We start from the raw sequence: 25219 nt of genomic DNA on the forward strand, positions 1-25219 counted from the left end.
AGCACCACCAGTTCCGAGTTCTCTTGCTAACAGATTCCCCACCCCCACCCCCAAAAATGTTGGCTGTATTACACTCACAATCATAGTGAAATTAATGTACAGTGAAAAGAGGTTTACTGTTCTAGAAGACACACATCAGAAACATTCCAAAGAAAAGGATTTATGTAGGTTTGTATATTTTAATCTTAGCTTGTTGAGAATATAACGTCACGGGTGTATTTGAATTATAGCTCAATGTTAAAAATGATTAAAAATTACAAAGTCAGAAAAGAACAATGTGCCTTAAACACTAACAATATGAGAAATGTTCCAGCTTTGGAAATTGGCAGCACATGCGGGCCTTATTTCTCCACATAGGATGAAACCAGACGTGACATTATTCACGGATTAGTAGTTGGGTGAATGTTTGTTTTAAGTAAATAGTGGTCATGGGGAAATGCCAACTGCAGGGAGGGGGACTTTAACCTTTTGCCCATACCCCAGTTCCAGCCCCTGCCCCCAGTGATTGCTGTTTGCATTGGGAGGAAAACAGCCTTTTCTTGAATAAAAACATCACTACCACTATACACAGTTATTAATTGCTTGAATAAGTCTCAATTGGCCTAGATAGGAGGGGCCAAACAATCCCACCCTCCCTAGGCAGCCTCATCTCCAAGAGGCCAATTTGTCATAAAACCCAAGCAACCCTTTAAAACACTGACAGTGGTTTATATTTCAAAGAAATGAACCTTAATTTGCCTAAAAATAAACACTAAAAGGCTAATTATAGTTCTAATAAATAAAAGAGCAGACATGTAAGTGGATGTGCCTAATTAATTATTGCTAATTGACTGCTCTAATGTAGTAGGTATGAGACCTGCATCCAAAGGAGCGAACTGATGAGGAGACTCACTACCTTTGCTCATGCCAATTATCAAACGCAGTTCTAAGACCACATTCTGCTGGATGCTGGACTGAGGATCTAGCCTTGTGCTGCCAGCGGCAAATGGATTCTACACATTACAGTTTCAACACGAAACATGGATGGCTTCACGTTAATCTCTCTCCTAGGTATTCTGTACACACAGAGGATTTCAAGCCTTCTTGCTCACATCTGTGGGCCTTTAGCTTGTTTGGAGTACTGAATATGCACTTCTTTCTTCCTACAAAGGGATTTGCAGAGAGGGCTATTTGCAACCTACTTCCCATCTCCTCCATTTGGAGTTTATCAGGTTACAACCACTGCTTGGGGTCCATTCAGAAATGTATTCCATTATATTTCCAAATCAGACGCTCCTTGTAAAACCAGCACCGCTCACAATAAATCTTGTGAGTTGGAGCATACTTATAAACTGCTGCTGCAAACTTACAGCAATGGGCTCAGCTGAGGAGATCTAACCAAGACTACCTCTGTGAAACAGCATGTTTCTAGAAGAACAAGATCCTGGAATCACAGCAAAGAATTTCATTTCACCAATAAAGTAAGTTACAGCCAGTGTGGTGTAGTGGTTAAGAGCGTGTAGTGTAGCCAGTGTGGTGTAGTGGTTAAGAGCGGTAGTCTTGTAATCTGGTGAACCGGGTTCGCGTCTCCGCTCCTCCACATGCAGCTGCTGGGTGACCTTGGGCCAGTCACACTTCTCTGAAGTCTCTCAGCCCCACTCACCTCACAGAGTGTTTGTTGTGGGGGAAGAAGGGAAAGGACAATGTTAGCCGCTTTGAGACTCCTTAGGGTAGTGATAAAGCAGGATATCAAATCCAAACTCTTCTTACAGAGTCACCCAGAAGGCTAATTACTGAATAAACCGCATGTACTCTTGCCCTAATAACCAATCAAGCTACAAGCAAGAATATTCTGTCCGTGAGACACTCACTGTAACTCTACACACCAACTACAGTTGTCTCTGGATAGAGCTTAGCTTCAAGGTCTTCTTATCCTGTTTCTCATCTCACAGCTGCCATATAACATAGCCCTTGTTCCATTGTCTTCATAGAGGAAATGGATAGTAATGTCGTACTTTGCATAAACAGTGACAACCTTGGCAACCTTACAAGGCTCTTCTCCTTTATGCCAATAGATATGCACAATGACACTTAGCTGTATCATATCTATATGCATCTGTGGTGACATTGTTTATCCGCATACAATGTCAGACCTCATACAAAGCGGCTACTTTTGACTTGGTAGGCCCTGGCGTATGTGTTGTGCAAAGGCATATGTAAGAAACTCCATACAAAAAAACCAGTGTACTGCTCATTCTCCAGCTCCCACATTCCCCTGCGCAGATGAGACCTACGTGCTATTTTCCTTTTTGCGGCAAACTTCAGTCTATCCAGCTGCTGCTTTGTTCTTTTCTTCTGCAGACCATGTTCCTCCTTGGACTCCTGCTGCAAGAGAAGAAATATGGTAAATACATAAACTACAGAAGATGCTACCATTTGCCACCCTTCCCCCATCCCTCCTGCCTCAACCTTCATCCAAATCTCCAAGCCCAGGGAAGGGGGAAAAAAGAAAAGGAAAAGCTGGCACAAAGGCAGACTCCTCGACTGGTGAGAAATGTGACTTTCAGACACAAATAAAAGAGTATTCTGTAGCTATTAAAGGAGCTGTGTGGTAAGTATAATGAGCAACGAGGGATGCAGGCAAACGTGTAAACAGATTAGCAGCAAAGGACAATAGACCTCATGTCAGTCACTCTCATGCAGAGTACCAGCTGCATAGGATTTTAACAAGAAGTTGTTTGCTTTTACATTCAGGAAGTTATAAAGAGTGAAAATGCAAAAGAAAAACTTGATGAGATCTTCCAGCAGGGACATCTAACAGGGCAAGGTGCTTTCTTAGTACAGCTGGAAAGGTATCATCCAGCAAAGTTGATTCCCCAAAGGCAAGGGGCACTTAGTTAATAAGGGGGGGGGAGAACTCCACAATCTAATGCTGTTCACTATGAGACGTCACCCTCCTATGTATCATACTTTAGACTGATAACTTCTTTTATTTCCCTCTGAAGGAAGGGGGGATGGCACATCCATCAAAATGGCTATCATGCTATGGCCTCCCTGAACTGACAACTAAGTACATTTTTAAAAGTCAACAGTATGAGCATTTGTCAGGGACAGTTAAGATTTAAAGGATGCAACAATGGAAGCACAATTGCAAGCCATATCCAAGCAGAGAAAGAACAGGAGAAATTGAACATGACACATAACGGCGACGCAGGAATCTTTTTAATGACTGAAGAGACTAAAATGGAAACTGACCAAAAGGAGGAGAGACAGATTGCTAAGGTCAAGAATACTGATCCAGCACAGGAGTGTAAGGCTGGACAAAAGTCAGAAAAAGAAAGGTACACAATGAGTTGCAACCAGCCAGAGACAGATATTTTTATGTTGCAAACGAAGAAAGGCATCTCAAGTGTGTTGTTTACCTCAGAAAAAGATACCAACAGAGTATACAACAGAGTGCAACATCTATTTTAAAAAAGGTGAAGTACTGAAACAACTAATGATATTAATAGAAACAAAAATTGAAGAGAAACATGAAGTTAGTAGCAGAAAAGAGCATGTAAAATAATATTTGGGCAATATGAAAGGGACATTCTACACAAATTTGAATTCAGAGAATTGATATGATTCACAAAGCCTACTACAGTGGAACCTCGGTTGTTGAACACTTCAGAAGTCGAACGTTTCGGCTATCGAATGCCAACAACCCAGAAGTGAATGCTTCCGTTTTTGAACGCGCCTTGGAAGTCGAATGGCTTCTGAGGCGTTCTTCTCCATTTTTCTCAATGGAATTTGCCGACCGGCAATTGCACCTCGGCTGTTGAATGTTTTGGAAGTCAAATGGTCTTCCAGAATGGATTACGTTCGTCAACCAAGGTTCCACTGTACAGGGTTGGTTTTTTAAAAGGGCTAAAGAAGATAGAACTAGGGATTCAAAATGAGGCAAATACTGGTAGAATCGTTTAGCGAAAAACAAAGCCAACTCCTCATAGCAAGTGTAGTGATGTTACAGAAGAAATTATGGCAAACTGATGGGCAAAGGGTGATGAAGTAGTGGATGATCCACCACTTCCAAAGCCCTGAACGATTGCACTGATCAGGACAGGACGTGTGTGTGTGTGTGTGTGTGTGTGTGTGTTTGTACAATATATTTCCTGTTTTGTTTTAAAACCAACAACTTCCCATTGAAATTAATGGCAAGGGAAATGACTCAGCTGGCTGGCCTAAGTAATGGGACTGATCCTGTGCCTCTTAGGAGAGCACTGGGGCTTTAGATCCAGTGGATCCCAGGCTGACTGTGTCCCACTTCCATCTGTCCCCATGAAACCAAATATTGGGGGCTAATAATGGCTTCCACTAGCCAAAACGCCACTGGCAGATCTACAACCATGGGCACGGCAGGACCTCTGCGCTGAGCGTGGTCCTCCCCTTGGCTGAGAGGTACCTCTGTCTCATCCTAAACCATCTCTAGCCAGCAGACCTGGGGATTAGAAATGCTGTTAGTTCTCTTCTCTTGTCAGTTAAGTATACAGGTGGAAATTATCTAGGCTGCAATCTACAGCCCATAAATACACAACACCAGCACCACACATACAAGGATTTCCTCCCACTCTTCAGCCAGGAATTGGAAAGTCCTGTTAGTGTTCACTAAGCAGCCTCACAGCCCCAGATATCAACAAGGATATTGATCCAGCCCCAAATCGCATCCTCTTGAGCAAGGATGAATTATGTGGACTAAATGAAACAACCATAAAGTGGGTATGCAAGTGTCTAAAAATAACTGCACTCAGTGGATAATAATGAATTGACATAAAAGAGAAAAGAGGTGGCAAGTGGAGTTCTGCAGTGAGTTCTGGGGCCTGGGCTGTTTAGCTTCATAAATAATGTCAGGGAAGAGTTTCCAGAGGAGCAGTAGTATTCATCTGTTGTAGTGAAAAACAACGAAGAGTCTTGTAGCACCTTAAAGACCAACGCATTTATTATGGCTTAAGCTTTCATGGACTACAGTCCACTTGGTCTATGAAAGATTATATCTTTGTCTTTGAAAAGCACTACTAGACTCTTTTGTTGTTTTTGATGCAAAAGACTAACCCGGCTATCTGTCTGAAAAGGTTGAGGCAGTGGCATTGCTGAGAAGGCAGTCTTAAGGCAAGTAAGAATACAAACAAGAAAAAGTGGGGAGGTGGGGGGATGAAAATTGCCTGGAACTCCTCAGGCAGTCGTGTTCCCCTCTCAGCATCTGGCAAAACTCATCTCTGTGGCTTCCCTGCCCACCCCCTCTTCAAGCGCTGGGCCTCACGGGCCTCACCATCTTGGCGCAGCAGATGCTTCAAACACAGGCGGTTTCAAACATGGCAACAGCGCCACCTGCAACAAGACAGGGCTGCTGTATTTTTAATACAAGCACTACAGGAGGAAATCCAGCAGGTGAAGCTCTTATGACCAGGACTTGTAAACAGGGGCATTTGCAAGGTTGTTTAGTTTGAAGGGGAAGTCTGGAGCTTTCTCACAGTGTGTGGGGAACCAAGAGACCTGGAGAGTAATGGAGCTGCTGCAATTACCAGCAACATCTGTGCCATGTTTGTTTTCCTGCCTAAGATCGGGCAAAACTACACATGTAGCAAGTGCAAGCTGACTACCTTGCTGGAAGAGAAGGTACAGCAACTTGAGGCCTGCCAACCACATTCTGAGCTATCAGGCAAGATGAGGAAATTCTCACTAGACCAGAGTAGACTATCTTGGAGCAGAGATGAAGGCAGGGAACCCTAGGGAAGAGCAGGATCACCCAATACAGGAGGCAACCCCCTGAAGGAACATAACACAAAGAAAGCAGGACTGTCAGGAGCCATGTTTTGTCTCTGGAATGGCAAAATCAATTCCATGCCCTCACCCTGGACACCGATTCTCAGCCAGAGCAGCAAGAATAGAAGTAGAAAACCCAAAACACACTGAGGTGGCAGTGAACAGAACAATTCCTGCTGCTCTCCATAGAAGAAAGTGATGTGTGGTGGCAGCAGATGATTTCCTACTGAGGGTGACAGAGGCAGCAGTGTGCAGAGGAAAGACTCATTGTTTCACTTGTCTCTACACTAATGCACAGAGTACAGGAAACAAGCAAGAAGAATTTTCACTCTTAATACAGGTTGGCAAATATGATCTTTTAGGCATTAGTGAAACCTGGTGGGATGAAACTCATGACTGGAATGTAGAAACTGAGAGGTATACCCTATTCAAAAGGAATAGCCCATACAGGAAAGGAGAGGTAGCAAAATTATATGTAAAGAATGTGTACACTTATCAAGAGATCCATGACTTGAATGATAGAATGCAGACTGAGAGTATATGAGTAAAAATTGTAGGAGAGGGAAACAACAGTGACTTGACTGTGGGTAGAAATATAAAAATAAAATAAAATAAAATGTCCAGTAGCACCTTAGAGACCAACTAAGTTGTTCTTGATATGAGCTTTCAGGTGCATGCACACTTCTTCAGATGCACTGTGGGTTCCTAACAACAAAGGGACATGGCAAAGGGATGGTATCTGCAATATACAAAATACTACTCTAAAATCCCACGAACACGCTAGACGTAATAAAAAAACATGGGAAGACGAAATAGGCTATGAGATTAGCCCCACTCAGTGGACCAGAATGTAGCCTAAACCCCCCTTTAAATCCATATCAACGAAAAGAAAAGAACTCACTCTGAAACTTACCTAAGGGTGGTACCTAACACCAAGGAAACTAAGCTAATACGCTCAGGAACCTCACCAAAATGCTGGAGAGGGTGCACCTCCACGGGCACATACCTCCACATGTGGTGGGAATGCCTCCAAATCCAACTATTCTGGACAACAGCCATACAAGAAATACACATACATTAAGCAAAATAGAAATATCGCCTCCCACCCCCACCCCCACCCCCCATGGCCCCCTCTGCCTCTTCCACCCTTTTTCTTCCTAATGTAACCCTAATGTCTCAACAAATGAAACTGACCTATGGAAAATGTAACTTGAAAAAAGAGACATTGTGCATACCTTTGTAAACCAAGAAAACTTTAATAAAAATATTTTTTTAAAAAAAAGAAGATTACACTGTTGGTGACTGTGGGTAGAAATATATAAAAAGAATAAAAAGAAATTGTCCAGTAGCACCTTAGTGACCAACTAAGTTTGTTCTTGGTATGAGCTTTCGTGTGCATGCACACTTCTTCAGATACACTACATTCTTCGGATACTACATTGCCTGCGAAGCCAGAGTGAAGGCTTGGATGATACCTTCCTAGATCAGATTACCAAACATTCAGTACTGAGAAAGTGATCCTGTTCTCTTGGGTTTCATTATACAGAGACAAGGGAAAGCTGAGTGTAGTCAGACATGCACTCTGGAATTTAAGAAGGCTGGTTTCAAAAAGCTTGAACTACTGGGTGAGATCCTATGGTCAGAAATATTCAAAGAGAAGGGAATGGTGCTTAATGTATTGCTGGTGCATAATGCATTGGTCACATCTATAAGCTATATTTTTGCAAATCATGCTTAATTTTGTGGAGTTCTGTTCATGTTTTCTAAGTACTCCTGGCCCCTTTGGAATGTGAACCTGCTATGGTGTGTGCTTGCAGCTTCTCACTATTTAATCTCATCTATGGATTTCATTAGTGCATAGATTTTGATAATTAATTTAGACGTTAAACAACAGCAAACCCAACACCAGTCCCTTACTCTCTGTGCTGTTACTCAGAACTGAATTCACTGCTGTTCTATGCTACCCTTTGTTTTGAGCTTTTAAAAAATTTCATCCCAGGAGCATGCCTCACAAACTAAGTGCAAGGCATAGTATTATACGATTCTCCAAGTCCCAATATGCATTTTCTTTCACTGCTTTTAAAATAATCAAACAAGCAAGCCATTTAGTACAGAAGTAGTTATTCACCACTCCCTTTCCACTCACTTAAGAGATAGCACTTCCATTTATTTCTCACAGTACCTTCCAGCTTTAATACTAATGCTTTTTAAAAAGGCCTTATTCCCTGTCATATACAAATTCAAAATATGGTTCATTCACTCTCTGAAAAACAGGTTCTTCTCCCAACACAGTTTACACTCCATGCCCTGCTTAGTCCAAGAGTCTTCAACCCGGCATCCCTTGTCCTCTGAGCTGAGCTGCTTAATCTCCCTACCAGACCTGGTGACACCACCCTGCTTTCACCTGCTTGTAGGCTGCACACTCACAAGCTCTAGTCCCCCATTGGCTCTCCTCTTCCTATGGTTTCTAGAAATATTTCCCCAGCCATTCATTTGCTTTGACCTGAATAAAACTGCAGAAAGCTTGCCTTCGGGACTACTTTCTTCTGCTGCTTTATTTTATTTGTTTGATTGTTTATATTCTACTCTTTAAAATATTTCCTCCAAAGCAGCTTAGAAAAGTCATAACAGTTAAAAACGGGGGGGGGGGGGGAGGAGGTAAAAACACATCAGCATCTCTGGTATCTGCCACTCAGATTTTGCTAATCAAAGGCGAGAGAGAATAGCCTCTGATACTGAGCTCTGGCAAACTAATATTGGTACAAGCAGTTCTTGCACCAGATAACCCTTCAATACTTAAATGGCCTAGACAGTGGTTCCCAACTAGCTAAGTACTACAGAACCCAGTTTTTCAAAAGCCAAGCCATGGAACCCCTACTTTTGAAAGTGTTCTATCTGGGGTAGTTTTTGTTATGTGAATGTTGCCACTATACCCTCCAACATGTCCCAGTGCAAAACTGGGAAGCCCGTCTTCTGGGCTGCATGCCCACATGAGTCACGTGACCCACATGTTTTGGCGTTCCATGCTCTCACACGAGAGCATGGCTTCCCAAAACAGAATGTCCCAGACAGTTGACGGATATGTGCCACGGACCCCGAGTGGGTTATGCAGACCACCAATTGGGAACCACTGACCTAGAACAAAATCAATACCAGCTCTTAAAACTGAGCCCAGAAAAACTGGCAACACATGTAGTTGGTATAGAATCAGTGTAATAAGTCCCGACTGCCTTGCTGCTACCACATCCTGGCAGGTGTGTTCTGAAACAGTTCTGGCTTCCCAGGCCATTTCTAAAGCCAGCCCCATATAGAGAGCACTGCAGTGATCCAGGAAGTTACATAGGGGCTTATCTAAACATATGCCCCCCCCCACCTTCCACCTGCAGTCCTAATGTGCAACAGTCAAGGAAGGACTGTATTACTTGCTATTTCTGCATATTTGAATTGACCCCTGTTTGGAAGTAGGTAAAGGATTCTCTGAAAAACCAAGTAGATTTGAAAATCCATGCAGACTGAACAGGTAGTGACTGCTGATCCTGCAACTTGGAATTCGGTAAGTATGTAATGCAACGACTGGATGTTCACCTAGTGCACATCTGATCCCTTTAAAAAATTTGCTTGCAGACCACTCAGAGTCTACCTGCTAAAAGGATTAAGAGAGCGCCTGGAGGTACGTTTGCTTTCCATGTTTAGCTTAATGCGTTAAAGAGGACAGGCAGCCCAAGGGCCTTGGTTCTATCTACGGGGAAATATATTTTTATGACATAGAACTAGAAAGAAAAATAAAGATATGCTTTCCTAGAATCAGATGATTTTGGAGCAGAAAATGAATATGTAATCTATTTGGGTGATGGAATAACAACAACATATAATCTGTAAGTTGCATACTTCTTTGCTTTGACCCCCCACCTAAGAAGCAATTTATAAACAGGCAGTGACCATTTCGCACAAGAATTCTGCTCCCAACCTCTGCCCCACCTTCCATTCCATTCTGCTCTGCCCCAAGAGGACCCATGAGTTGGCAATTGCATGGCAATTGGACACACCTAAAATGTACCTACCTACCTGGGATATATACAGTGAAATGATCTGTCATTTCATTGTTGTTGATTGATCCTTGACTCTAGCGGACCAATAAATGAGCATGGCTCAGTAGATAGCAGATGAGTTGGTTTTAGTTACCCATCCCTGATTTAGACCCATGCCTACCTTAAGTATGATCATTTCTACTTTAACTGCCCCTAACTGATCTTTGTCTCTACTGAAAAACATCCAACGGACGAGGTATTCCCAAACCTCTCTTATTGAGTTCTTAACTTTTCTCAGTTTTGAACGTGATGTTAAAAATCTTCCCTCCTTCAACAAAAGTCCATTACTTCCTGTCAGTTGCATTTCTGCTTGAACAGCTATAGAAAAAATGTACATCTATTAGAAAGTGGTTGTCATCTCCAGGCTCCACCATCAGCCTTTTCTACTAAGTCTTATTTTCAAAAGCTTTACCCTTTTTCTGCTCTTGATTTTTCTCCCAAGTCCGTACTAAGGTCTGACTAGTATGGAAGAGAATGAAACAATGATTTTCTGTCATATGGAAGCAATGTTTAAAATTCTGCTAGTTCAAGTTGCCTTTTGGGCATATCAGCATTGCAACATACTTATTTAGGCTATACAGTAGTTCCCTAGAACCATGCAGATTTTTCTAAGTGGAGCAATTATCTAACCAATTTTGTTAATACGACATTGATTTTTCTCTTGTTCATATAATTATGCTTGTCTTAGGAGAATTTTGACTTCTGCTCTTCCATTTCCCAATGTGTTAAGAACATTTAGGGCCAGGATATTGTTTTGGGCTTGTGGTTGGCTGAGCTAGTATAGTAAACCAAGGACACTAAGCCAGCTATAGTCTAACTTCTGTGAGGGAAAGTAAAGCTGTCAGTTTTGCTGGAATCAAAAATCACTTGGGTAGGCTGAGGACCCAGGACAAAGACAAAGGGAGCCCAGAGGCAAGGCAACTGAAAGAATGATACAGAGTATAGGGAATAGACTTGAGAAAGTTGAAAGTGTGGTGTTTTGAGAAAAAGGGCAGCGACGACACAGAACTGATGCAAGAAGAAGTAAGTCAAAGAGAAGATCAACAGGGGCAGTATGCTATGCAGAATGACAGGAGGAGTGCTAGGGAGGACTGTCAAGAAATAAGGCATGTCGAGGTAGTGGTAGAATCTTAACTTTGATGGGGGAATTCTGTCAATGGTGACTTCTACTAGAAAGCAGGGTGGTGAATAGTCATGTGGAATTTATTCTGGCTTTGCATTATCTGAAAATACTTCAAGAGTGACTATCTATCTACATTTTGGGCTTCCAGATATTGTTGAAGTCCAGCTCCCATCAGTCCAAGCCAGCACAATGGGAGGGCCACAGGGTAGCCACCTCTGCTCTACTTCATCTAACAGCCTGCCCCTTTAGAATTCTGCAATTCTGTATTTCCTCCAAGCCATGATCAGATGTACAACCATAAGCATCTACATGATTTTTTTCCAGGTGAGGGGCAAAGTAAATATTCCAAATAAATGAATAGCACCAGAGAAAGGGTCTACTATTTCTGTTTTTTAAAAAAATAATATTTATTAAAAGTTTAAAGATTACAGAAAGAAGTAAAAAAAGAGAAAAAGTAAACAATACAAATCAATACATTACAATACATAAAAAACAAAAAACAAAAGACACAATACATCAAAACAAAAACAAAAGCAAAAACAATTAAAAACACATCCAATATTTCCATATCTTTGTCTTTCATTAACTTGTTTCATCGACCTCCTCACACCTCCCTTTTTTGTATTCTAGTTATTAATTATTTCAGCAAATCCTTTCCATCTTTCACTGTTTTCTGTCATTTAATTGTCTTGATTTATTTTAACCTTATCTTACCATTAAAACCCTAAAACTTATTTGAACTTAACTCCTTATAACGTTTCTACTAAAGCCATGTAATTTCATTCCAACGTTTTTCTAACACTCATAAATTTTACAATATTTCTCTAAATAAATTTTAAACTTTTTTCCAATCTTCTTTCACCGTCTCTTCTCCCTGGTCCCGGATTCTGTCAGTCCTTTCTATCAATTCCATATGGTCCATCAACCTGGTGATCTTCTGTCCGAGGCTCTTAACTCTTTTCCATGTCCCTTCTGCAGATCTTCTTCATATTTATACATGCACTTAACTTTATCTTCTGCTGATCTTGTTCTTAATTTCCTTCCTTTGGCACTGAGGAGTAGATCTCGGGGAAACTCCAACCTAACAATGTCTTTATTCCTTCTCGACAGGTCAGCCCATTCTCCATAGTCAAAACTAAAGTCCATAAGATATTTCAGAGCGTGTTTCAAAATCCCTCCGAAGCTAAAGGCCCCCACAACTCCAATCTCCCCCTGACCCAAATCCAGATCCCAAAAGCCAGAGCATCCCTGCATAAGGGGATCTATCCAACTTTCCTTCTCCAATCCGAGCGGGACTCCATCCCTCCAAATCTGGCTTTCTCTAAATTCAATCGTAGAAGGCAACAGCTTATATTCATCAAATTGCCTCTGAACAGCTGGGGCTCTCTCCACTTGTATTACTTGAGGTTCAACAACAGCTTTCTCCCTCGTCTTCTCCACAACTTGCCATGTCAAAGTGGATTCCTGAATCGATTCCTGAGTAGTTTCTGTATAGGTATTCACTTTTTGTCCCAAATCAGTCATTTTTTGTCCCAAATTATCAATTTTAGTAGTCATCACATCCGTCTTCTCATGAAGCTGTTCCAATAAAGCACTTATCTTGCAAAATGCAATCACTAAGGCTTCTTCTGTCGACATTCTTGTCCAAGGTCAATCTCTGATTCTCACTGTCTTTAATCTCTGCAGCTGGAAAATTCCCCAGCTCCACTCCTGCAACAGTTTCAAAAGCTCCCTCTAGAGGAAACAATTTCGATTTGTATCCGTCCTTTTAAACGCAGATCCAGCAACAAAATTAGTTTCAATTTTCAGCTACTTTTGCTCCTTTTTAAGTGCAAAAGGAAACAATGGAAACAATATATTTCTCTTATTTAACTGTCTGTCAACATACGTTTTATTCACAGTCAATGAACTTTCCCAAAACGTCGATCTTACTGGCAGCCCGTTCCCAGGTTCAAAACGGTGGTAATTTATCTTTCTTCACTCTCTCTCCTGCAGGCTTAGGCAATCTAAAATTTCCCCCCTCTTCTCCTGCTTCCAAGGGGGGTTTAGTAATTTTAACCGATGGAAATTTAATCCTTTAGAAGAGGCTTTCCAAGACTTTAGCTTGCAGCGCCTTTGCTTCAATCTATTTACAAAAGAGGAAGGCGGACTTCCTGTTTGAAACCTTCCCATTTCGGTGCCAAATTAAGATGTTTAAAGAGCCAAATTTCCGTTCTACTCACGGGTAGTTGTTTAAAGTCCAACTGTCCACAGGAAAAAGTCAGCGCTCTCCGGCAACAGCAATGCGGCTTCACTCCGTGAAAGAAGCAGTCGATTCGAAGCACCGTGCCGCTCGCCCCACGTCGCTCCGGATCCCCGAAACCGGGTTTCCCCGCGAGTAGGGGAGGCGCAAAAGGTGACAGCCGAATCCCACGTCCCCAGGCTTCTCCCGCCTGTGGTTTTTAGTGGGTCTCCGCCTCGCCGTGGCGGTCCAGACCCTGATTTCCACGGAGCGGATTCCTCCCAATCAGAGGAAATCCGCCATTGCCGGAGGCGCTAACCCGGAAGTAGGGTCTACTATTTCTGGTAGATCTGGTGAAATAGCAGTGGAGAGCCCTTGGGAATCCAGGGGATCTGGATCTGGAGGAGGGAACGACCTCCCTAGCAGACACTTACAATCCATATTTTCCTAATTGCTTATGAGAAGATATGGTGGGAAATATACCAAATATCTTAACATGATCATGGCATAGTAATTGCACTGGCTAGAAAAACCACCACTTTATTAGAAACAAACAGCATTAGCTCACCATGATATGTGTGTGTTTTCTCTCCAGACAAATCCATCTAGCCTTCTTTTTGATGATCCATTTTTATCAAGGCGCTCACAAACTGACTGTTTTGTTATTGGCTGTAGTAACATGACAGGTGTTAACCATTCCAGAGACTCCCAGATGGTTCTTTACAGCATGCCTAAAACAGAGCAAAGTTGCTGCTGCTGCTGCTGCTGCTGCTGCTTGATGCTGTGTGGGTGGGTTTGGACAGCTACACAGCCATCCTGTTTTATCCCCCTTGCTTTGCTCTCCCCTCTCGTTTCCCCTGTTTACACTTTAATATTCTTTTTACAAGCTTCGTCATTTTGCAGTTGCGTAAAAAGGAAGAGCTAGCCCCTGTCAGTGCCCTATATTTGTCACTAGAAAGCTGGTCCTCTTTAACAAACTACGGTCGGATAGGCAATTACCCAGCATGGACTCTAAGCTTGCACCTATTCTTCTCGCGACAAAGTTCAGAGAAACCCCTTGACACTTTTACTCCTGGCAGTCAGACTTCTGATTTTGCCTTGATACTTTAGCTCAACTCTCTGCCAAGGTGACATTAACAAAAGGCTTCTTCAGACTCCCTGTGAAACAAGTCAGTTTCAGCTCACTGATGAGTCCTTGCTGGTGGCTTCTTTTCTAGGGCTGCCATATTTCAAACAGTGAAAATACGGACAGAAAAGTTGTTGAGCTTTTTTAGTTCTGCCCAAAATCACAAAAAGCCGTTTTTGAGCAGTTTTTAGAGAGAGTCGGCAAAAATGGCACTGCCAATATAGGCTGCCATACGTCTGGATTTTCCCATACATTTTAGTGATTTCTGCCCAGACAGGAACGTATGCCGATCCTATTCTTTTCTGCTGCACTGGAATACAGGCCTGTCTTAAGAAAAATACAGTCATATCTCGGGTTGAAGTTGCTTCCGGTTGAGCACTTTCAGGTTGCGCTCCGCGGCGACCCAGAAGTAACGCGTTATTTCCGGGTTTCGCCGCTCGCACATGCGCAGAAGTGGCGACCCGCATTCGCTTCTGGATGCAAACGGGGCTCCGGAACAGATCCCGTTCATATCCAGAGGTACCACTGTACAGTGGAACCTCAAGTTAAGAACTTAGTTCATTCCAGAGGTCAATTCTTAACCTGAAACGGTTCTTAACCTGAGGCGTGCTTTCACTAATGGGGCCTCCTGCTGCCGCTGCGCCGCTGGCGCACGATTTCCATTCTTATCCTGGGGCAAAGTTCTTAACCTGGAGGAACCACTTCCTGCTTAGCGGAGTTTGTAACCCGAAGCGTTTGTAACCCAAGGTACCACTGTAGGTGGTGAGAAGGAAGCAGCATGGCTGACTTTCTACACAGCAACAAAGCTACCTCCCTGCTGAAACATTACCCCCACCCTCATATTGCCCCCAAATTGGAATGTTCAGGAATATCCTGCAAAAGTTAAAATGAAGTAAGGTCACCAGAGCAAGACAGTCTGAGCATATAACATCAATCCTGGCCTGACTGACTAGCTGCCCATTAGTTTTTGGGCCCAATTCCAGGTGTCAGTTTTGACCTATAAAGGCTTAAATGACTCAGGACCACAGTACCTCAAGGACTGCCTCTTCCCATATGAACTGCTTCATAAGGTCTGGAGGGTGACAACACGAGAATGGGCCTTTTTTGTGGTGGTTCCCAACTTGTGGAATGCTCTCCCTGGGGAGACTCACCTGGCACCTTCATTAGAGATCTTTAAGCAACAGGCAAAAACATCTATAACCAGGCCTTTGGCTTTTCTCTGTGTTTGTGGGAAAGAGGTTAGTGGTTTGTTTTATTCTGTATTTTGTGTTCTCATTTTGTATTTTTATGTTATGGACCACCCTGTCATCTTCAGATGAAGGGCAGCTTACAAATTTAATAAATAATAATAAGGCATGGTGTTACTACAAAAGTTGTTTTGTCACTGCTCTCTGCTTATCCGTATCTCGGATGCGCCCGAGCTACTGAAATAAATTTGCCTTAATCTCCCCCACTATGCTTGGCTTGTCATAGAGACTTCTTATTTCTTCTTTAATCCTTCATCTGCAGGTTTCATTTTCCTGATATGACCAAAGATTTTCCTGATAATTTTGTTTTCAGATATCATCAATGTGTGTTTCTCATTTTTTCATTGTTACCCAAGATTCTGTCCTATACAGCAGTACTGGATGTATTAATATTGTGCACATCTAGATTTTAGATAACTGAGTTATGTAGGCTATTTAAGATGATTTCAATGGTCCTTATTTTCTAGTCACTGCACATAAGGTTGCTTTGTAAGAATTCATTAACAGTTTTCAAATCATCTAGCTTGAAACAGTGGTAAATTAATCAGTCCCTTTTGAATGAAAATGTATGGAGTTTTTGAGAACAAATCTCTTTCTGCAGTCTTTGGACAAAACTGACGCTGCAGTTGCTTGTAAGCATAAATTAAACTGCACATCCCTATTTGAAAAAAGCAACACAGATGATGATATTCTGAAAGCTTTTTAACCCAAAGAAAGGGAAACTCTATCCAGAATTCTTCCTGTGAACAGAGGAATACAGCACAGAGATCAAATCAAGCATAACTATTAGTTTTCCTTGTAAGTTTTGCATTAGGAATGACCTTGTAGCAGTGCTGGAGATACTTAATTGATTAAGATTATTTTTGGACTAGCAGTCTTATTAAAAAGGCAGTTGGTTGAATGGTCCCTTGAGTAGTTGATATTCTCGTAGGCGGGTGAGCATTATTAAAAGGCTGGGTCAGATTAGAGCAGCCCCACTGCCTTTGTTGATTTCTTTCCTTCTCTGCATTCAATGAAGGTATCTCAAGGCCATTCTCGCCAGCACAGATATAGAGTACTTCTGGATTAAGGGGTTTGCTCCCACTAGAAACAAAATCTTCCCATGAGCAGATCTAAGACCTAATTAAATAGTGTTTTTCATTTTCTGGTTTTATTAAATAAGTATGCTTTTAAAAATCTGAGTCACTGAAAACCGTGCGTGTGTGTTTAGGCCATGAGGATTAATTGGATTCACTGCAGAAGCTCCCTGGACTGCAGCTATCCAATAGAGCAAATCATACATAGGGTCTATTGAGGCTATCACTATTTCGCTCACTTGTTTTGCACATTTCAGGGGATTTAAATGTCTTTCCAGTATTGTATCTTCCCAACACCCAAAGAACTTTATATTCTCATTGAGAAAATGATATTTCCCAAAAAAAACTCTCCTATTCTAATCACTGGAATCTTCATGTAGCCCTTTTTCAGAAGTGGCAAATACCAATAAGTCAAGCCCTCTCTCTGCAGCTATGAATTGTACACTTCCTTCTAATGCATAGGAGTCTTGCCAGCACAGACCATCTAGCCCAGCAACCTGTCCTCACACTGACCAGCAACCTGCCCACCAAGCATTGCCAGGTACCAACTTTAGTTATTATTATTTTTGCACCAGCTGAAGACTCTCCCCTGCTTCAGGCCTTCTGAATGAGCCATTATATAACCCAAAGATACTTGACTGTTTATTGTTGTGGGCCCAAGATCACATATGATGGGTTCAGGATATAAATTATATAAATAAAATATAAAATAAATAAAACTAAATGCTTATGAGAAGTCCACAAGCAGTAAACATGCTGGACCAATGCTAGTGGAAGAAAAGTGAAAAGTGTTCTATATATTCTGGAATGACCAGTAGTCTTGACCTGTTCAAGATTCATCCAATGTATTTCATTCAAGCACTTTGACTTTTGAAGTTCATAGCTTCTGTACTGAAGAAGAGTAAAATAAGTGCCTGTACCGTATTTTTCTCTCTATAACACGCAGATTTTTTCTCCTTAAAAGGAAGGGGAAATGTCTGTGCGTGTTATTGAGCGAATGTGTGGTCCCTGGAGCCGACTGGCGCGAGTGGAGGCAAAAATCAGATCGCGCGTCTCGGAGAAGGGAAACCTGAAAAGAGGAAGCGGCTACTTTCCTGCATTCCGCCTCAGGGTCTTACTGCCCACCCTCCTCTGTTTCGTTGCTGTGTTTGCTCAAACGGAACAAAGAGCAGGGAAAGCCCCTCCCCTCCAGGCAAGAAGAGGGGAAAGCAGAGCGTCGTGCCTTCTAATTCCTCTCCGTGCTCCAGCCGGAAAACATGCAGGTGGGGGAGAGAGAGAGAGAGAGAGAGAGAGAGAGAGAGAGAGAGAGAGAGAGCTGGCTGGCTTGGGTGGGTGGGTGGGTGGGGGGAACTTTTGCCTTCCTTTCCTCCCTCCCGTTATATCCCTCTCCTGCATTCTTAGCCAGCTGCTTCTCTGCACACCCCTCTCGTGCTCCTTGTCCCTTCTGTGTTTTTCCTTCCCTCCCCACTTAAAATGTGGTTACAAAGCATGGATCCACATGGATCCTCAGGATCTTTGCATTGGGTCAGCCCAAATTCACCATCAGAGCACATAGCATGTCCATGGCTACAGCCTGCCCCCCCAAAATCACGCGCCCACTGTTGCCTGGGGCTGCAATGGTGCAAAAATGTGGTTAAAAAGCATGGATCCACATGGATCCTCAGGATCTTTGCATTGGGTCACCCCAAATTCACCATCAGATCACATAGCATGTCCATAGCTACAGCCTGCACCAAAAAAATCACGCACCCACTGTTGCCTGGGGCTGCAATGGTGCAAAAACGTGGTTAAAAAGCATGGATCCACAGGGATTCTCAGGATCTTTGCATTGGGTCACCCCAAATTCACCATCAGAGCACATAGCATGTCCATCGCTACAGCCTGCCCCCCAAAAATCACGCGCCCACTGTTGCCTGGGGCTGCAATGGTTAAAAAGCATGGATCCACAGGGATTCTCAGGATTTTTGAATTGGGCTACCCCAAACTCACCATCAGATCACATGTCTGTGGCCACAGCATGAAGCACAAAAATGATACATCCACTGTTTCATTCAGAATGTTTTTTCCCTTATTTTCCTCCTCTAAAAACGATGTGCATGTTATGGTCAGGTGCGTGTTATAGAGCGAAAAATACGGTAGTTCACTGATGTAGCTGAGAGATTTCAATAGTCTCTCCTCTGTCACAAAAACCTGCACTCCGCTTGGGCTTGCAAATAATATGTAAGATAAGAAGAGCCCTGCTGGTTCTGGCCAAAGGCCTACCTAGTCCAGTATCCTGTCCCTACAGTGGCCAACCAGATGCCTATGGGAAGCCCACCAGCAGGGCCTAAGTGCAACTATAATCTCCCTGCTTGTGATTCCTAGCAACTGGTATTCAGAAGCCTACTGTTTCAAACAGTGGAGATAGAACATGGCCAATATACTGAAATCGTATCCTGGCAAGATGAAGGCACTGCTGGTAGGTAGTTTGTGCATCCAGGAAACTGGCTATTTGCCTGTTCTGGACACTCCCTTAAAAGGAGCATGTTCGTAGTCTGGGGGTACTCACTGATTCATGTGTCACTAGAGGCTCAAGTGGCTTAAGTAGTGAGGGCTGTTAGGATATTTCCGTTCCACCTTAAAAGGGGACAGGCTGTTGTGAGTCACAGCCTACGTATTTCCTGTTCACAGGAAGTTACTGTTTTGTATATGCTTTCGTTTTCTCTCTGTGTCTGAACATCGAAGCAGGCAGTCATGTTTTTCTTTGTTCTGATCAATGCTGAATAAAGTTGTAAATAATGCTCTCCTGAGTGCACCTTTCGTTGTGCGAACTCTGCTGATAGAGCGTGCATGAGCTCTGGAATGTGGCAAGCTATTTCTGAGGCTTCGTGTCGTTAATTGACTGATACTGTATCTACGGGAGATCGATGGATCGTCCGGAGGCGACGTGGAACCAAGATGGCCTTTGTCTCCCTGGCAGTATCCCAACAACAGGTTATGGGCCCAGCACGCTTCCGCTGCGCCACTCTATTGTGAGGTATGTGGAGAAACGTCAAGGCTTTTCGTTGCCGCGGCAGAGTCTCTTTGAACTCCGGCTGGCTAATTGGCCTGGGAGTCGACCCAAGCAGGCTTCAAGATTTATGGGCTGCCGAGATAAAGGCTCAAGTAAAAGCCTGGAATGGAGTTTTTCCAAGCCTCTGAAGGCACTGAGTGCCCAAAGTTAAATCGGCACAATTATGAGACCTGGGCTGTGTGGTGTGAAAGTTTACTACGACAGTTTGGAGTGTGGCATACTGTGTGTGAAGTCCCTCTTGTTCCTCTGACAGACAGATGAAGGGCCCAAGATTCAAGGGCCATAGACGTAATTGTCTTGTCTGTCTCTCTGGAGGAAATTGCTACGCTAGCTGGCAATGCGACAGCACGTCAGATGTGGAATGCTTTGAAAGTAGCCCATCTGCCAGTCATCCCAGCCCAGAGTTTGACTGCATCGGAGGTCCTGGCTGTTTCCCAGAATGAGAATGTTTGCAGGGATGCTGAGGGCACCGGTTGCAAGCTGCAGGGGGAGCTGACTGTGATGTCATCCCAGGCAGCATTCCAGCCTCCAGGGGGAGCCAAGGAGTCGGCAGCTGAGAGCTCTGTTTCCATGAGAACCAAGGTCATCGTCTTTGCAGAGGCCGGAAGGCCAGAAGTAAACAGAGACAGATGCCTGCAGATGGCTCGAAGCAGAAGGGGGGTGGAAAGCCCACGCCAGTGGAAAACAAGGCTTTGTTTACTGGCACAGCTTCACCAAAGGCTAAAGGCAAGTTTGATGGCCAGGAGCAGGGGGGCAAGCAGCAGCAGCCCAAGCCAGTGGAAAACAAGGTTCTGTTTGCTGGCACTGCGTCCCCAAAAGCCAAAGGAAGATTTATTGTTGACTCTGGTGCTAGCCGCCATTTGGCAAAAGACCGGCATCTCTTTATCTCCTTCACACCTCAAGATGGAGAGATCCACCAGGCTGATGGAAAGACGTTGCGAATTGCAGGAGTCGGGAATGTGAGACTGGCAAGTCTGCACACTACCATCAGAGATGTACTTTATGTTCCAGATTCTGCAGACAATTTGCTCAGTGTCCCACAGCTGACTGGGCGTGGCTTTGAGATTTCCTTCAAGAAGAGCGTCTGTGTCATCAGGAAAGGCAAAGAGGACATTTTGCATGCAAAGTTTATAGATGGTTTGTTCTGTATAACTTATGATGACAATGGTGCTGCTGTGTCTAATGTTGATTCTTGTTGTGTTGCACAAACTAACAAAGTTCTTCATGCAGGTTGTATTCACCAGGCACACAGAAGATTTGCTCACATGTCTTGGCAGGCGCTGGCCAAGATGCCTGAGTTGGTTCAGGGTTTGAACATCAAGCCCTGTAAGTTTCACATGAAATGTGTATCTTGTGCAGAGAACAAGGTGAAGGTTGCTCCAAAAGGCAAGGAGTCTAGCAGGCAGGCTTCCAAACCCTACCAGCTAGTCCACGCAGACCTGGTTGGTCCACTTGCGCCCTCTTTGGGTGGAGCGAGGTACTTCATGGTTCTAATTGATTCTTTTTCCAGGTACATTCATGTGTTTATGCTCGAGCAGAAATCGCAAGCGTTTCTTAGGTTCAAGGCATTCTGTGCTTGGTTGGAGAATGCTCACAGTAAACGTATCGGTTGTTTGTTTACTGATCGAGGTGGGGAATTCACTTCTCAGCAGTTTGAAGCTTTCCTGACTGAGAAGGGAATCCAGCATGACCTCTCAACGCCTAGATCTCCATGGCAGAATGGACTTGCTGAGCGAGCAAACCAGACTTTGCTTCAAGGCCTAAAAACCTTGTTGCATGATGCCAATCTCCCTGAGAAGTTTTGGGGGGAGCCTTTGTCCACGTTCATTTATTCCTATAACAGGAGACTGTCATCACCTATTGGTTGTACTCCCTATGAGAAGATGTTTGGTAAGAAACCTTACGTCAAGCACACGAGAATCTTTGGTTCTGACATGTGGGTACACACCCCACAGAGCAACAAGCTTGGGAAGCGTAGGGCACATGGTTTGTTCATGGGGTATGAAAAAGGTTCATACAGGGTATGGATGACTGACTCTAAGTCCATTAAGTTCACAAAGAGTGTTGAGTACAATCCTAAGTGGGGGGGAAATGTGTGAATTTTCCAGAGTTACCCAGAGGAAGATAAAGGTGATGTGAAAAAAACAGATGGTGTTGAGGAAAAAGAGGAAGCTGAGGATGATGATGATGATCAGAGTTCGGATTCCAGCTCAGTGGGCAGCGCTGCTGCTGGTGTCAGCGACAGTGATGACACAGCAGACTACAAGAGCGCAAAGGCCTCAGTCAGACCATCTGATGCGTCTGACAATGAACTGGAAGAACCACTGTTCACCATTGGTCACTTTTCTCCTAAGAAGGAGGAGATGAGTCAAGAAGACTTGCGTCTAGTACGCAGATCTGAAAGGGCCACAAGAGGCAAACCTCCAAAGAGATTTGCTGATGAGTTTGCTAAGACGGCAACTGCTGTTCTTAGTAGCTCAGAGAAGGTATGGGAACCTTCAAGCTTCAAAGAGGTTCAGGAGTTAACCTCTAAAGATGCTGAGCCTTGGCTTAATGCCATGAAGGCTGAAGTTGATTCCTTGAACAGGAACCAAACTTGGGAGCTGGTATGGGTAGTCCCAGGAATGAGACTGGTTGGCAGCAAATGGGTCTTCAAGGCCAAGACAGACCAGAATGGCAAGGTTGTCAGACACAAAGCCAGATTGGTTGCCAGAGGTTTTTCACAGGTACCAGGACAGGATTACCACGAGACCTACTCACCCACCGTCAAGTATGAGAGCATCCGGCTAATGCTCAAGATTGCTGCAGAGGACAAACTGCACGTTTCCCATCACGACATTAATACAGCTTTTTTGTACGGGGTTTTTGGGGAGGAGCTGTTTATGCTTCCACCTGATGGAATGCATATACAGAAGGGAATGGTCTGTAAACTTCGGAAATCCTTATATGGTCTCAAGCAGAGTGCCAGGTGTTGGAACACAAAACTCACTGAGACGTTGCTTTCTCTAGGTTTTTACCAGGGCAAAGCTGATCCATGTGTGTTTGTCAAGGAGGAGGGGCAAAACAAACTGTATTGTTTATGTTTTGTTGATGATCTTCTGATGTTTTGGAAGAATCAGGCTTTGTACCAAAGCACCCTAGCTCAGCTGAAGGAGCACTTTGACATGAAGGATCTTGGTGAGGTATCCAACTATCTTTCTCTGCAGGTGGAGAGGGACCAAGCAGGTAATTTTCTGGTACACCAAACACAGAAAATTGCTGATGTATTAACCAGGTTGAATTTGGTTGATGCAAACCCAGCAGACACACCGATGGTGACAGGTTACCAGGTAGATAGTACTGCTGAAGCGTTTTCTGACACTACGCTGTACAGATGCATTCTAGGCAAGCTGAATTTCATTGCTAGATGCTCAAGACCTGACATAGCTGTAAGCACTAACCTGCTTAGCAGACATGCCAACAATCCTACTGTTCAGGATTGGAAAGCTCTGAAGCGCATAGCCCGCTATTTGAAAGGGACTTTGCACTACAGGCTGAGGTTCTCCAGTCAGAAGACTGGAGGTCTTGAAATATTTGCAGATGCTAGTTTTGGAAGTGACACCACGGATGGTACAAGCACTTCTGGAGTATGCTACATGTACAACCACTGTCTGTTTGATTGGCTGTGCAAGAAGCAGACGACAGTAAGCCTAAGTTCCTGTGAAGCAGAACTCAATGCTCTGTCATTTTCACTCATGGATTGTGAATGGTTGATGCAACTGGTTAAGGACATCAGAGTTTCTGTGAAATGTCCTATGCAAGTGTATCAAGACAATAGATCCTGTTTGGCTTTGCTGAACTCAGAGAGTTGCAAGCAAAGAACCAAGTACTTGCAGATTAAGCTACATCGTGCAAGAGAGTGTATTGAGAAAGGACTCATTCAGGTGTCCTACATGGCAGGAAATGAAATTCCTGCTGATCTGTTGTCTAAGGTTGTTAACAGAGAACAACTTACGGTTTATGTACAGAGGTTGCAATTGGGTTGAACCACAGGTACTACAGGTTACACGGAAAGGGGGAGGATGTTAGGATATTTCCGTTCCACCTTAAAAGGGGACAGGCTGTTGTGAGTCACAGCCTACGTATTTCCTGTTCACAGGAAGTTACTGTTTTGTATATGCTTTCGTTTTCTCTCTGTGTCTGAACATCGAAGCAGGCAGTCATGTTTTTCTTTGTTCTGATCAACGCTGAATAAAGTTGTAAATAATGCTCTCCTGAGTGCACCTTTCGTTGTGCGAACTCTGCTGATAGAGCGTGCACGAGCTCCGGAATGTGGCAAGCTATTTCTGAGGCTTCGTGTCGCTAATTGACTGATACTGTATCTACGGGAGATCGATGGATCGTCCAGAGGTGACGTGGAACCATGATGGCCTTTGTCTCCCTGGCAGTATCCCAACAAGGGCTGCCTTCTACCAGCTTAGCTTGGTATGCCAGCTATTGACAGTCCTGGACAGGGATAATCTCACGACTCTGGCACATACACCGCTCACTTGATTACTGCAATACACTTCATTGGGACTGTCCCTGAGGCTGGTTCAGAAGTTGCAGTTAGTGCAAAATGCTGTTGTGAGCTTGCTGTCTGGAGTTAACTGCCATCAATATATGACACCTTTGTTGAAGCAGCTGCACTGGCTGACCATATGCTTCAATCTAGGCCATGTTCAATGTATTAATTTTATTGATTTATTGTTTATTTATTCATTACAGGTGTATACCACCCTTCATCTGAAGATCACAGGCCAGTTCAAAATACAAAATACAAAACAAGAGCACAAAATACATAATAAAACGAAAACAAGCCAATAACCCCTCTCCCATCAACACATTTAAAATACTATAGAATGTTAATCAGCCAAAGGCCTGATTACAAAGAAACAGTTTTCACCTGGCACCTAAAGATGAAGGCCCCAGGCAAGACTCCCTGGGGAGAACAGAGCATTCCACAAATGGAGAGCCACCACAGAAAAGGCCTGTTATTGTGTTGCCACCCTCCAGACCTCTTGTGGCTCCAACAATCTGCTGTTTCCTATGCAGCCCTTTTTATTTACCCAGTTTCTGAATGCGATTTTTAATTATTGTCTGCTGATCATCTCCTGGAGTTATACTGATATTTTAATTGTATTATTTCTGATGTGTATTTTATACTTATTTCTGGCTTTCTCTGCGCTGCTTTGATATTCTATAATGTAAGTGGTGTGTGTGTGTATATGTGTGTATATATATATATATATATATATATATATATATATATATACACAAAAACAGAAAGTCGCCATGTGGAATGGTTGAGGTACAATTCCTATCCTCTCCAATTGAAAGGATGACAGCAACAGAGTAGGGAGTCACTGCAAGTTGAAGGAGATTGTCCTGAGCTACATGGACCAAAACGCTGACCCAATGCCAGCTTCCACATCTTCTTTCTTATACTTTGAAAGCTGTACAGATTCAGCTCAACAAGTTGTCCTA

The 25219-nt window shown here is 43.4% G+C and overlaps 1 protein-coding gene across 3 annotated transcripts in view; it reads right to left on the reverse strand.

Annotated features, from left to right (window-relative positions):
• Window positions 1-25219, reverse strand: part of UIMC1 (ubiquitin interaction motif containing 1) — an 86531-nt gene that overhangs the window by 46692 nt on the left and 14620 nt on the right. For 2 of the 3 annotated variants that reach the window (XM_080988107.1, XM_080988105.1), the window contains exon 3: window positions 2274-2364. In XM_080988107.1, coding sequence (XP_080844233.1) covers window positions 2274-2364 — 91 coding nt within the window. The remainder of the gene's footprint in view (window positions 1-2273; window positions 2365-25219) is intronic. The other variant, XM_080988106.1, reaches the window with a different exon arrangement.

This window comes from Podarcis pityusensis, assembly GCF_964106645.2.
Source record: "Podarcis pityusensis genome assembly, chromosome: 2".
Taxonomy (NCBI): domain Eukaryota; kingdom Metazoa; phylum Chordata; class Lepidosauria; order Squamata; family Lacertidae; genus Podarcis; species Podarcis pityusensis.